Consider the following 15025-nt stretch of genomic DNA (forward strand, 5'->3'; position numbering starts at 1 on the left):
AAGATTACAAGCAAGCAGTGCCAAAGAGGGCCAACTCTCAAGTCCTGCTGTGCCTTGCACAAGTTCAGTCTATCCATCAAGAAGGTCAGGAGAGCACGTTGTGAGGTCAAAGGCAATCCATTGTGTGTGGCCCTTTCTGAATCTTTCCCTGTTCCTGAGCAAGTAACTTGACTGGTTTTGTTTTAAAGTAAAGCATTACTTTCTATTTTACTTTTAGTATTTCTTTCTTTTTCTAGTTTGTTGTTTTGTTTATTTGTGAGACAGGGTTTCTCTGTGTAGCTCTGGCAGTTTTAAACTTGCTCTGTACATGAAGATTGTAGAAGGGTATGGAAGCTCTGTGTCCTGGCAAACTCAGAGGCTTTTGAGAAACCCTTACATCGGCGTGTAAACGATCCAGGGGGTATCTTGAAGTCGAGGACCTGGTCAGTTCTTTGCTTTCTCACTTTCTGGGCGCTGGTACAGCCAGATGATGCCTTCATCATGTAGCCGCTTCCAGACTGTTCTCTCTAACGCAAAGTCATGGTTTATGTAAAAGATGAGCCGTTTCCATGATTTATCATAATAGTGGTCAGAGAAGCGCTCATGGCCCTGTGTGATAAAGCCATAGGCGCTCACCTGCAGAAAATGGAGGAGGAGCTAGGACTGGAGGGGCTGCCCCCTTGGGTGGTCTGTCCCTTTATCCTGCTCCTGGCCCTAGACCTCTGGATGGGCTCTGGTGCCCTGGTCATTCCCATTCCTGTGAGCGTCTGCGGCCTTACCTTGTCACAGAGATGAAGGGCCGTGAGCAGGAGCAGGGCGCCAGTGGTGGGGCGGTATAGTCCCCAGTGGGCAGTGTCCAGGGTCTTTGACCTCAGAAACCTGTTCCAATCACCCAGATTCCCAACTGTCAGGAGCCAGCAAAGAGACCCATGGCCCCTCAGTGGGCTTCCTAGCCTTACCTGTTCTTCATGTAACGGAGAAAGTCTGGGTGCAGCAGGAAGTATCGATCCAAGTCCAAGGCGTCCCGGAAGGCTTCCTGGGGCCTATGCCTGTGGCCAGAGATGGATCGCTCAGGCCCTGTTCTCTTACCTGGATCGTTGGAGGCCAAGTCATGGTCATGGTGTGACTGCTACCATCACCGGGAGGCACGGAGGCAGTCCCACGGGATGAACCGTTTTGAAGTCAGTCAGTCACTTCTCAGTCTGGCTGGGGTTTCCTGGCAGGAGGAGGGAATAGCTTACCTGAACCAGGAAAGTTTTGTTTTCTCCATGGTCTTATTCAAAAACATAGCTTCCAGCCACTCAAAGTCCCGCTCCCCTTCCAGGAAGTGCAGATATCGGACATCCTGAAGACCAAGTACAGCATGTGGTACAGGAGACCTGGCTTGAGGAGCCTGGGCTCAGGGCGGTCCTCCTCTCACTTGTGACCCGGGCTCTACCATGGCCTGAGTGGTTGTTGTCACTGCTCTTGCCCTCATTCGAGCAGATCTTGGGATGAGCCAGGTTCCATCCATATTCCAAGGCCATCATAGCTCCCCCCCAGTCTAGGAGGGGATGTGTAGCCACGCCCACTCACATTCATTGGTCTCCCCTGTCCAGTGGCTATATGGCCACGCCCACTCCGTCTAGTCCCTGTGTGGCCACACCCACTGTCACTCATTGGTCTCTCCTATCCAGGGATCGTATGGCCACGCCCATTCCTCTCTTCTCACCTTCCCCAGAGGCACATGCTGAAAACCTCCACTACCCAAAGTGAGGATAGACTGGACCAGGGAGAAGGCAGTGAAGCCATAGAAGGATGTCCGGGTCCCCACATCCTGTTCATATCCTTTAATAACGGCTCCACTCAGTCTGTATAGAAAGATTGAACCACGTGATGCGAATGGAGGAGAGACATTTTTGTCCAGGTGTGTGAGAAAGATGAAGGGAGGGGGAAGGCAGGAGTTGTAGACACACTCCATTTTCTAGATGAAGATATGGGGACATGTCTTGGTTAGGGTTGTATAGCTGTGAAGAGACACTGTAACCACTGTGCCGACCCTTATAGAGGAAAACATTTCATTGGGGCGGGCTTATATTTTCAGAGGTTTAGTCCATCATCATCAGGGTGCAGAATACGGTGGGTCACAGGCAGGCATGGTGCTGGAGGAGCTGAAGTGCTACCTCTTGATCCACAGGCAGCAGAAATAGATTATGTGCCACGCTGGGCATAGGTTGAGCTTAGACCTCCAAGCTGACAACACTTCCTTCAACAGGAGCATGCCCACTCCACAAGGCCACACCTCCTAATCAGGCCACACCACATGGGCTAAATATTAGCCCAGAAAAGTCAATAGAGACCATTCCTATTCAAACACCATAGGACACTTATCGGGTCTCCTATAACAACCCATATGTACAGGTAATGAAGGGAGAACATACCGGAAAACATAGTCATGGCTGTCTATCTCCTGGCCCATACGTGAATCGTTCAGGATGCCCCCGTTGCCCACTACAGCACAGCTGATACACTTAGAGTACCCAGTGGGGAGGCTGGCCAGGAGGAGCTGCTGCTGGGGTACCGGACGGAAGTGGGTCACGACCTTCTGCACCACTACAACAGAGCAGGGCTCCATTCAGAGCCCCGGAAGTAGGTCGACACAAGACAGGAAGCCAGGCACCCGTGCCCTGAAGTAAGGACTCACAGGACTGGTTGAGCTCCATGAAGCCATAGGGCGGTTTGAAGTGCTCCAGACGTCTCCACTCGCTCTGGGTGAAGCGTCCAGAGTCCAGGAACAGAGTGATGTTGGGCAGAAAGATATTCTTTAGCCATGGTGAATGTGAGGCCAGGATCTTCAGAGAACCAGGGCAGGTCTGGGTACAGGGAGATTTGTAAAGGCAATGGAGAGGCCCAGGAAACCATCAGCCAGAGGCTGTGTGGGCTTGGTTAGACAGAGGCTGGCTGGGGTGGGGTGAAGTGTGACAGTTTCTGCTCAGGACCTGGAAAGATGGCTCGGGCAGTTAAGAGCACTTACTGCTCCTCCAGAGGTCATGAGTTCAATTCCCAGCAACTGCATAGTGGCTCAAACCATCTGTACAGAAATCTGGTTCCCTCTTCAGGTGTGTCTGAAGACAACTAGGGTGTACTTAAATGTAATAAATAAAAAAATATTAAAAAAGTTTCTGCTCCTGACTTTCTCTTTTACTCGGGAAACGAGGGTCTGACTTCCTAACTCTCTATGTCTGGGTCTAGCTTTATTCCAGAACATGGGCCCCCCTCAGCTCCTAAGCAAATAACCCTTGTATGTCTGAAAGCCACATGTGTGTGTGGGCACTGTTATGTTGGGATATGGCTCTGCTCTGAGTGTGTATGGAAGCAGGTTTTCAGCATTTCCATCAAGCAGGGGAGGGAAGGATTATGGAGGTGACATGGGGTGAACTCTTGCACCATTTCCTGTGTGCAGGACACTGAAAGCTCTACAGGAGCTGCTGTGAGCTGGGCCGTGTCTTCATGTCTGCTCGTCCAATGGCTATGGAATAAGGAATCACATACTGGACTCCAGAAATGGCCACCATCCCTCATACAGAAAGTTGGCCTGCCCAAGGCCCTCTTCAAGGGTTCTCAACCAAGGCCTTCCCAGACACCTCTTTTTAAGTTGTCCAGACCTTGATTCTGGACCTGCCTTCTCCTCCCCGACTTTGGTTGTTCTGAGAAGGTAAGACGGGCCCATAGCCAGTGCCAGGCTGAGCCTGGAGGTAATGTCTGTGTGGGGAGCTGGTAGAGGGCAGAGTTAAGGTGAAGGTCTGGACTCACCGTTTGTGGGCTGTGTGCATCCATGTTATATTCCTCCTCAAAATCCCACCGAGGCTCAGACTTGAAGTCAGAGGCCTTCAGCCTTTGTCTTCTTTGTGTGGTGGGGTGTGATAAAGAGACAGGGATATGAGTCTTGCTTCCTTGGGTTTGGACCACCTTTTTCTTGGCTGGGACAGCCCTTGTGGCCATTGGTGTCTTCCTTGTGGACACTGCTCCTGTAGATCTCAATACTTTGTCCAGACTTTGAGAAGCAGGAATGTTTGTACCATGGTCTGCCTTACTCTGAGGATTCTCTGCTGCTGGCCTTGTGAACTCCATCTTCCTCTTCTCTTCCCCATCTCCTTGCTCTCCTCGGGCTCTTTCTTTGTTCTGTTTCTGCAGCTTCACCTCCTTTGTTCTGACAGAAGTTGTCTCCTTGTTGTGAACTCTGGGTGGCAGTGTCATGCTGGGTCCTTGCATTGTGGCCTCTTGTCTAAGCTCCTGTGGACTTGATTCAAGCTTCTTTGTAAACTGGTACCTGGACAGAGAGAACCCTTGGGGAACGCTGGATGTTACATAAACTGGCCACAAGCATCCCTAGCAGGCTGAGGAGGCAGCTCAGTGAGTGAGGATGCTTGTTTTGCAAGCCTGAGCTCTGGGATTGTATCCTCAGCTTCCGTATGTACAAAAACCCTGCAACCTATACACCCCAAATACAGTCACACGCATGTCTGCAAGTTCATATGCCTCCCTTCGTTACCCCAGGTTATTTTATGAAACAGAGCTTCTCACTGAACCTGATGCTCACTGATTTGGGAAGAGTAATTGGTCAACCAAACCCCACAGGTCTTCTCTCTATGAACATGTCCATACAGGCTGCTGCCTGTGGGTGCTGAGACTCGAACTCGGGTCCTCATGCATGTGCACCAATGACCTCACCATCTGCCTATTTCTTACGCACAGGATAAAGGTAAGAAGTCCCTGAGTTCTTGGGTTTGATCTGCTGAGTCTCCCGTGGGTCTTATATTCCTGAGTGGATCCTGGTTTTTCGCCTTTTAAGCTTTATATCCCTCCTTGCTGACGTGGCTGTGGGTACCACAGAAATGCTCTGTCCCCATGATCTTCTCACATGCCCCTTACTTGTTATTTCTATTCCCTTTCCTGTATCAACTGTCCAGCTTAACCTCATTTCTAATAACAGAAGACTAATAATCTCACAAGCCCCTCCCATTCTTTATCTACATGTCCTGCTCTCTTCTGTTAGACTTTGAATCTCTCCAGAGCTGACCAGAAAGAAGTAAACAGTTCAGCCAGGGCCTAAATCTCTGTTTCTCAGGCTCCAGGTTGGGTAGTACTACTATTGACTTTTATGGAGCTCAAATCTATTATCTTTGAAAACACGTGTCAACGTCAGTCTTGTGCGGTTGTAAAAATCAAAGTCACACAGAGAAGGACTCCAGTTCTGAATTGATGTGTCACAAAAGAGGGTGTGCCACCTTCACAATGAGCCTCAGAAGGCAACGTAATTCTTTTATAGCTCCATTTCAGACATCTTAAACTTTATTAAATTACCTCTGTGCCTGCTAGTATAGGTATAGAAGTCTGTGTGTGTGCATGTTCCCATGTGTGTGCATGTTCCCGTGTGTGTGCATGTTCCCATATGTGCGCATGTTCCCGTGTTTGTGCATGTTCCCACGTGTGTGCATGTTCCCATGTGTGTCCATGTGCTCACATGTGTGATGTGCTCCTGTGTGTGGATGTGTTCATGTGTATGTTTGCCTCTGGAGACAAGAGGTCAGCCTCTGGTGTCTTCCTTAGAAACCTTTGCTTTTTGAGACAGTCTATCATTGGCTTAGAGCTTGCTAAGTAAGCTTGGCTGGCCATCAATCCTCAAGGTTCTACCTGTCTCTCTACCCTACAGCACTGGGATTTGGAGTCCTCCTCACCACTCTGGATTTCACATGAGTACAGGGAATCGAACTCAGATCCTCATGCTTGTGTGGCAAGTACTTGACCCACTGAGCCTTCTCCCCAGGCCCTTCAAAGCTTTGCCTTCCTTGTTGACTCCGGGTTCTATGTGGTGATGGCTGGCCTCAGACTCAGGGTCCACCAACCCAGATGCTTGAGGTCATGGCCTGCTCCGCTCCACTTGCCCGTTGTTCCCTGCACTTACTGGCTTTCACTGCTTCAGATCTTCTGCCCCTGAAGCAGCATGGTGACCCCTCCCATCTGTGAAACCTGTCCTCACTTTTGTGCCCCCTCTTCCTCCCACCACCCACTCCTTTAAAATATCCCCTGAGGTTCACTTCTTGTCCCTCCTCCTCCCTGGGCTTCAGTGGCTGAAGCCTCCTCCTTCCTGCACTTCCTGCCAGAGTTAATTTACTAGTCACTCTCCACCTCATGCCTTTGATTGTCACCCTGAATGGTCAAAACCCTCTCCTTGAAGATGCCTTTCTGCCCTGAAAGTCCTTTGCCTCCCTCCCCTAGCCCCACCTTTCTCCTGTGCTAGCTGGGAAGCCCTCCTATTGGAATGCGACTTTCCCCTTAAGGAAGGCTGATGGATTTTTCTCTCAGCTCCTTCTCTATAGATGCCTCCTCCTCTGCAGACAAACTGAATATTGTGTTCGAAGCCTTCCACAGAGCCCTTCTAGACCCTCCCTCTTCCAGAGTCCTGTCTCCATGGCAATCATTCCCTCTGTCAATCATTTGGAATGTAATTATATGCAATGGATTGACCCTGCTTCATGTTACAGTCACTTCAGCTGATTAGAACTCACTCTAGTTTTGAGTGGGGGTGCATGCCTGTAATCCCAGCACTTGGGAAGCTAAGGCAGGAGATTCATCAGTCTGGGGTTAGCCTGGTGTATATAGTGAAACACTGTGTGTCTGCCTATGTTTGGTCTGTCCGTCTATCTATCTACAAATCTATTTATCTATCAACATATCTATCTATAAATCTATCTATCATCCATCCATGTATGTATGTATGTATGTATCTATCTATCCATCTATCTATGAGATAGAAATGCCTGGGTTTGAGTCCCAGCCCTGTGACAGGCAGACAGTGTCTTTATTGTTGAGTGACTCACCTTATCCATCTGTCTTCCTCATAAGGAGGAGTGAGAACCTGGACCTGAAGGGTTTGGAACGACCTTGTGCACAGAAACACCGCAGAGGGTCAGCTACTGCAGCCTTGTGAACTCTGTGCACTGCCCAGTCTTAAGGAGTAACAGAGTAGGGAGACTTCACTTCTCTGATTTTTTTCTTAAACACTCTGTCTCCTGTAGCTCAGGCTGACCTTGAACTTGCTATGGGGATGAACTTGAACTCCTGATCCTCCTGCCTCTGCCTCCATGCGCTGAGACGTGCCATCTTCCTACTGTGATACTAGGAATCACACTTTGTTCATGCACGGCAAACAGCAAGCACTCCACCTACTAGGCCCCATCAGACCCAACTTCTCTCTCTGTCCTTTACCTTCCTTCCATCTTGTTAGAGAATGTATGTATTGTTTTCAAATGTCAAGAGCAGTGAAACAAAGAAACCAAAAAAAAAAAAAAAAAAAAAAAAAAGAAGAAGAAGAAGAAGAAGCATTTTCATTGATTCTTTTTAAAAAAAAGTCCTTTTTGGAGATGCACTAAATGGTCTAGAAGTTTTTATGGCGGTCTCACATGGGGCACAGATCTGGAGGGTCCCCTCACTCCCACCAGTGGGATGTCCTGACTTTTTGACCCCCTTTTCATGTTGAGAATGCCTCAGAGACCTCCACAGCCTAGGTCTGTGCGTGGGTTTAGAGACATGGTGTGTAAGAGCCAGCACCTCAGCTGCCCTAATACTTACCATCCTAAGGTGTAACTTCCCTTGTGCTGTGTCTGCCTGCCTTCTGCAGTTTGGCCATGAGCCCCTATCTCCTGTCTGCTTACACACACACACACACACACACACACACACACACACACACACACACACAAGAGCCTCCTTTGTTGTCCCAGGCACCTTGGTCAACACCATCAGCTCATTTCAGGTTCTTAATAAGGCTTTTGGCTTTAACAACCGTGGAATCTATCCATAGGAGGCTCAGCGTTCCCCAGGCCTCCCCTCAGGTGCTTTTTCTGAGAAGCACAGGATTGGCATCTTCTTACCTGGAAACCTTTATGCTGGGTTCCTTTACAATGAAGGGCAGAATAAAGAACAGGGTCAGCACAGTGAGAAGCAGGAAAGCTTGCCCCTGGGAGAGTCCTCGGCCACAGCTCTTCATGGTGGATGGCTGGTCCTAAAGGCGTGTATGGTGATCAGTCTTCTGGAAGCAGAGGGCCTCCTTGTTCAGGTGAGGATAAGCCCTGCCTTTGTCATAATACTGAGCTGCTCTGGAGAGCACAGCAGGTAAGTGAGGGGTGGAGAACCGGTTTAAGCTAACATGATGGAAGGTGGAGAAACTTCTATTCAAACAAGTTATGCTTTGGTTTTTTTTTTTTTTTTTTTTTTTTTTTTGTCTCTGTAGCCAAATTCTGGAAACTATATGAGACCGTGTACCTGTCCTAAGCAGCTTTGCTTTTCATCTGGTCATTTTCTCTCCCAGTCTCATTCATAAGTGGGAGAAGCAGGGTGTTCTTAGAAGGAAGCCCTGCACAGTCACCATTTTGGGTGTTAGCCTCTCTGAGGTTGTGATTGAAGTGTCACCAGGAAGCAGCATGTCTGAGACTTGCTCTCATCCAGGTACCATTAAAGGCTTTACAAGAAGGTTTCCTATAGGGCTGGAGAGGTTGCTCAGTGGTTAGAGCACTGACTGCTCTTCCAGAGGTCCTGAGTTCAATTTCCAGCAACCACATGGTGGTTCACAACCATCTGTAATGGGATCCGATGTCCTCTCTTTTGGTGTCTGAAGACAGCTACAGTGTATATAATAAATAAATCAAAAAAAAAAAAAAGTTCCTGTGGAGGGCCAGGGAAAAGGCTCCATGGATGGGAACACAGGCTGCTGTTGCAGAGGGTTCAGGTTCAGTTCCCAGCAGCACCCACATGGTAGCTCACAACCATCTATAACCACAGTTCCAAGGGACCTGCTGCCCTCTGAGCACAGCTCCTGCACACTTGTGCACACACACACACACACACACACGTGTGTGTGTGTATATATATATATATATATATATATATATATATATATATATATACATACAATATACATATACATGCATACTTAAAGGTGCTTATGAAACCTGCCCCTAAGGGGTCTAGAAACAATTCTCTAGGTCTTGCTAGGTTCCTCATGTCACAGTGAAGAAAACAGCCTCTGTGTACCAAGTGGCTCAGGACTGCAGTGCACACTGCTGCCGAGGGGCCCAGCTTGATGGGTCTGAGATGGCCTTTTCAGCCTCTGCGCAGAATGCTCCCAGAAAGCGAGTGGCTTGGCTTTAGACAAGGTGAGAGGTGTGACCCAATACTGGAGATGGTCTTCTACACACACACACACACACACACACACACACACATACACAACACAAACACACACACAAACATGCACATACATACACACAAACACACACTAACAATTTTTGGGTAAAACCAATAACGGTGTAAAGCAATAAAATCAGAAATAAAATCAGATTTTCAGAAAACAGAAGTATTGTGGATTATTGATTAAAGGGTCTTGCTTCTAGGTCTTGCTAGGTTCCTCTTATTAGGTTCCTCATGCTAGGTCAAGCACTCGCAATACCAAAGGTATCGCTTGGAAAGTGAGGTCCTGATAGTCAAGGCCTAGGTTCATTGCTCAAATCTTACTGCTTCTGTTTCTGTCCCCAAAGCCCTTGTTCTTCATCCACTGCACACTCCAGTGTGTGCTTCATCCACCCTCCTAGGGATGAGAGAGCGGGAGCAGGCGCCTTAGAAGCTGCGCTTGCAGAACAACGGTAGGTTTATATCCTATAGAGCCTACTGCAGCCCCTGGCACCAGAACAGGAGAACCCATCCCTTTCAAGGGGTTCTCACGTTCCGTGTTTGTCTCGCTGTCTTTCTGTCTTCTGTCTGTCTCTGTACAACTCTAGAAGCACTTTCTGAATAGGCTCGTGTCCTCTCATTACTCTTGGGGCTGGGGTGATGCCCGGTTGGTAAAGTGTCTTGCAAGGATGAAGATTAAATTAGTTCAACCTCAAAAGCCACTTGAAAGAAAATGGGGGGAGGAGGGCAGCAGAGGAAGAACCAGGTGCAGTAAATCTGGCTCAGCAGGTCCTTTCGGGGACCCCCACTCGAGTCTCAGGACACAGGGTTACCCAATGAAACGCGAGAGACCTTCTTGCTGCAAAAGCACAAGGTAGTTTAATGGCGGAGCTCCGGGACGATATTTATCTCACGCAGAAGACAGAGGTATCGACCCTGAGACTCGAAAGCTGGGGGTTTTTATAGGGAGAGGGTCAGGGCCTGGGAAGAATTTGTGCGAGTACAAAGCTCACCCAACACTCACAGCTTATGTGCAGTCAGGAAGTCAGGAACCCGAGCCCCACACAATGACCTCTTCACCCCATTCCCCCTATGAACTCTTCCCAGGGTCCTGGTATCTACACAAGAGTTAACTACACTCCAGGGGTTCCGCAGTCCCAGGCACCGTGGTGTTTATACAAGATAAGTTACAGCTTCACTAATGACTGTGAAGTCCGGATCTCCACAATCTATGGTGCCCAGGTGTCCCGAGAAGGCAGTTAAGCCCTAAATCTCCTAGCTATCAACTGACAAGATGCCTCCCTCTGTGTGCTCACCCCGCATTCCATCCCCTTGTATGAAAGACAGCCTAAACAAATCATACTCAGAAAACTAAAACTAAGGGAAGTATAGGAAACATTATTTCTCCTTAAAGAGAGAATTCAGCATTGCAGAGACTGTCAGATTGTGGAAGGTCTTAATTATTAAAGACTAAAATATACTATGAAGAAAATACCAAAAACCAGCAACAGGATTATCAGACCTTGAATTTAATTTCCTTTCACTTGCTGGTCAACCCTGATGATCCCCGAAATCCATGTACAGGTGGAAGGGGAAAACCAACTTCCTGAGGCTGTCCTCTGACGTGAAGTACCTCAGCCCCAATAATCATAAAGTCAAATTGAAATTTGAAAGCAGAGCATTATGCATGCTTATAATTCTAGCAATGGGGAGCCAGAGACAGGCAGATCTCTGGATTACTGGCCAGCATAGGCTACTTGGTGGGAGACAAAAACAGAAACAATATGTCTTGCAGCTTAAGGGTTCTGTCCTCAGTTAAGACAGTTAAAAGTTTCCATTTCTCTATGTTAAGCCCTTGCAAGTTAAGGTGGTCTCTAATTGTTATTAAGAAGATCCTGTTCCTTAGATCTGATGTAAACTGCTTGAGACCCCATTCACATGTTTACCCTTGTTCCTTGAATCTAACAATGTATGACAGCACACTCTCCCCCGTGAATACCTTATCCCTCTTATGAAAGGGACTTTAAAAGGCCAGCAGGGCCTGCTTTCAAAACTCCTGACTTAGGGCTGGCCAGTCTCAGGTGCACTGCAAAAGAAAGTTTGCTTTGCTTGGACAGTCATGAATTTGGTCTCTTCTCCTTACGGTTTTCAGGTTTAACAGTGGGTACCCAGCCAGTGAGAGAGTTCCTGTCTCAACAAAAGGAGATGGCTTATAGGAATGCCAACCAAAGTTGCTTTTAGTCTCCACCTGCATATGCTCACACTTTTTACACACACGCACACACACACACACACACACACACGCACAGAGAAGTTGTCAGTGGTTCTGTGGTGATTGAAGGGCCAAGGTGTTAGAATACGCCATGGCAACAGACACAGGAGCAACACCGTCACCTAGAGATGACGTGTTTTGTTGCTGGGTCCAAGAGCTGGCTGTAAAGATGCTTCTAGCTGTCCAGGGATACACCTGATGCTAACACAGGAATGCTAAAAAGTCACACGTGCAAGAGATTTATCAGGGTGGTGGTATGCCAAAATAAAAGAAAAAAAGCAGGAATAGAAATGGGGCAGGCTGTGAACATATAGGTTTTTTTAACGGGTACGGGGTATGTGCATAGGGAGAGTACACAACTGTGGTGACAGTGGAAACGTGGCATTTGTCACCTGGTGATGATGCGGCCACAGGCGCCGAGTCACTAAAGCCGGGCTGGAGGAGCATCTCATCCTGGAACATGGATAGTTCTCCATTTATCAACAGGAACATATGTGTGCTTGCACACACACACACCCGAATTTGAGTCCCTCCATCCACCAATCTGCCTGCCTGTTTGTCCTGGTGGGCAGTTACAGCATACAGGGGGTAGGCATTCTTACCCCAGTATCAATCTGACTGAACAGTCTCTCTCATCTTACCTGTCAGATCCAAAAGAAACTCAGGACAAATGGCTAGCTAGCTGCGGTGCCTATTAGCATGCCCAAGTGCATGCTGGTCTCCAGGCTTCTGTATCACAAGCACCTGTTACAAAGTGACCAGATCCTGGCCATTGTCACCCAGTCCCCTACACTACCCACCTCAGCTCACCCTATTTATTCTTCCTCCGGCTTCTCTTTCCCCTACAACTCTGCCCCAGGCTTTGAACACTCCTGTCTTCCTCTCTGGGCCCAAGGCTCTCCTCTTCCCTCAAGTTTACAACTCAAACCTTCCCTCAACCACACCTGGGAGGGATCATGGCCACAGTTTCTACAGCACCCTACCCTGCTCTCTGAAAAAGGCCCTGGCTGACAGCGTCCTCTGCCTGGCACTGGTGTGGGAACTGACCTGAACTGACCTGAGCTCATGGGGTCACTGAGCTATTATTCTCTGTTTAGGCTGCCCGTTACCTCACTGTTTGGACAGCTGTAGGGACTGATTGTCCCTAGGCCATTTCCTGGTTCTCAAATTCCAGCCCAAGGCCACTCTAACCCTCGACCTGATGAGCACAGGTCGAGGGAAAGAGCTGTAGGGAAAACTACTGTGAATTAGGACACAAAATGTGTCACTCTTGAGGTTGGAGAGCTGGCTCAACAGTTAAGAGCAGTTATTGCTCTTGCAGAGAACCCAGGTTTGGATTTCACCAGCCACATGGTGGCTCATAACAGTCTGTGATTACAATTCCAGGGGCTCCAACACCCTCTTCTGTGTGTGAGTGTGTGTTTGTACATGTGGGGGGTATGGGGGTGTATGTGTGCTTGTTTGTGTGTATGTGTGTATGTATGTGTATGAGAGAGAGAATATGTGAGTGTATGTTTGTATGTGTGTGGGATATGTGTGCAAGTGTGTGAGTGCATGTGTGAATGTATATATGTGAGAGTATGTGTGTGTGAATGTGTGTGAGTATGTATGTGAGTGTGTGTAGTGTGTATGTGGCATGTGTGTGTCTGAGTATGTGTGTGAGTGTGTGTGTGTTGGGGGAAGGTGCACTTGAGCATAGGCAGAGGTCAGAGGTCAACCAATGTCAGGTGGGTGTCTTTCTTGATGGTTCTCCACCTTTTAAGAAGAATGGACATGCACGTGGCTGTGGATATCACAGGACAATGTTGGATTGTCAGTCTTTGCCTTCACCTTGTCTGAAACAGGGTCTCTTTGCCACCATGTAAGCCAGACTGGCCCACATATTTCTGGATTCTCCGGTCTCGGTCTTCCATCTTCCTGTAGGGATGTACTGGGACACTGGGCCCAATGTTTTCATGGGTTCTTGGCTGAAAGCCAGGCTGGTGGGTTTGCATGGCGGGCACTTTACCCACTGAGTCATTTTCCCAGCTCACTACCTTATTTTGTGAGACAGGGTCTCCCACTTAACCTGGAGATCACAGATCAGGCTGAACCCCAGGGATCCACCTATTCCCCCACTGGGATTATGAGCATGCACTTTTAATCCTACTCGGTGAGAATAAGACCACTACCATCATTTTTAAGCCAAATTTGAAGCAAGTTTTATTAAATACTGTCCAGGATGACAGACATTGGTGCTTGGTCCATAGCTGGGATTCCCAGAGTACAGCACTAAATTACCTTAGGCAGAGGTTTCAAAAGGCAAACCCCACAAGCCTACTTCCCTCCTTCATCTTATGGGGGTGGGGGTTGGGGGGAGCATACATCCCGACATGCTTCCTACCGTTGTACCTCCCACTTACGACATGTGACCTGGAATTCATTTTTAAAAAGATGTATTTAGGGCTGAAGAGATGGCTCAGCGGTTAAGAGCACTGGCTACGCTTCCAGAGCGTCCTGAGTTCAATTCCCAGCAACCACATGGTGGCTCACAACCATCTGTAATGGGATCTTCTGGTGTGTCTGAAGACAGCTACAGTGTAATCATATAAATAAAAATCTTAAAAAATTATTTGTTTACTTTGATTTTTATGTATATGGGTGTCTTACCTGCAGTTATGTACGGGAAATGTTACAGAGTTCATGGTGGGTGGGGTAAAATGACCACAGATTTAATCAAAATTATAGTTAGGTGAATTTATCTAAACCGTAGCTACAGCAGCCTTAAAGCCAAATTGAAGGTGTGGTGCCCAGGGGGTGTTTAGGAAGGTTTTGTTTTGTTTTGTTTTTTTAAAGGCTAAAACTCTGAGAAGCATCTTGTATTTTCGCACAAGCCAGGAACTGGTCTATTTTGCCAAGATTAAGTGGTTAGAATGACCTAGAATAATCCTTGAGTGTCTGTGTAAGTTACAGAAATCATAAAGCAGCCAGCCAGATCCTTGCTGTGACAAGGCAAATGGCCGCACATTTCTGGGTTGGGCCGTCTGTCAGGCCGTCTGTCAGTCTGTCAGTACTGTTGGGAACCTGATTTGTTCCAGAATTTCACATCTGGGACAAACAGTTATTACGTATTAAGGTGGAGTCCTGCCACAGAATGGAGTTCCTTTGTGTCCTCACAGCTCCCACCCCATGCGGATCTGGTACTTGCAAGTTCCCCTTCAGGTTGTTATAAGCGCTTCCTCCCCATCCTTCCCTCTCTCTCCCTCCCCACCCTCCTCCTCTCTCTCTGTCTCCCCCTCTCTCCACCATCCCATGCATCCTAGGCTGGATTCCTCCTCCAGAGTCAAGAGGCGGAAGAGACCTCCTGCTCCCCTTTTTATTCGGCCCAGAGGGCACCCCCCCTCACAAAATAATGGCGCTCACATTCAGAATGGGTCTCCTCAGTTACTTCGATGATGTAAATTTATTATAATCTCAAAAAGAGAAACGTAAAAGAAAAAGAAACACAGAGTCGGGCTGGAGAGATGGCTCAGCGGTTAAGAGCACCGACTGCTCTTCCAAGGTCCTGAGTTCAATTCCCAGCAACCA

The 15025-nt window shown here is 48.0% G+C and overlaps 1 protein-coding gene across 1 annotated transcript; it reads right to left on the reverse strand.

The window, feature by feature from the left end:
- Nucleotides 1-423: 423 nt before the first annotated feature.
- Nucleotides 424-8008, reverse strand: LOC308425263 (alpha-N-acetylgalactosaminide alpha-2,6-sialyltransferase 1-like; the record flags this gene model as incomplete). The annotated part of the gene is made up of 9 exons (XM_080922481.1): nt 424-615; nt 759-858; nt 939-1028; nt 1221-1324; nt 1691-1829; nt 2400-2571; nt 2663-2831; nt 3772-4288; nt 7893-8008. 9 exons carry the CDS (start codon nt 8006-8008, stop codon nt 424-426), a joined length of 1599 nt encoding a protein of 532 aa, XP_080778607.1.
- Between the last annotated feature and the right edge of the window lie 7017 nt (nt 8009-15025).

The sequence above is a fragment of the Micromys minutus genome (assembly GCF_963924665.1).
Source record: "Micromys minutus genome assembly, chromosome: 10".
NCBI lineage: Eukaryota > Metazoa > Chordata > Mammalia > Rodentia > Muridae > Micromys > Micromys minutus.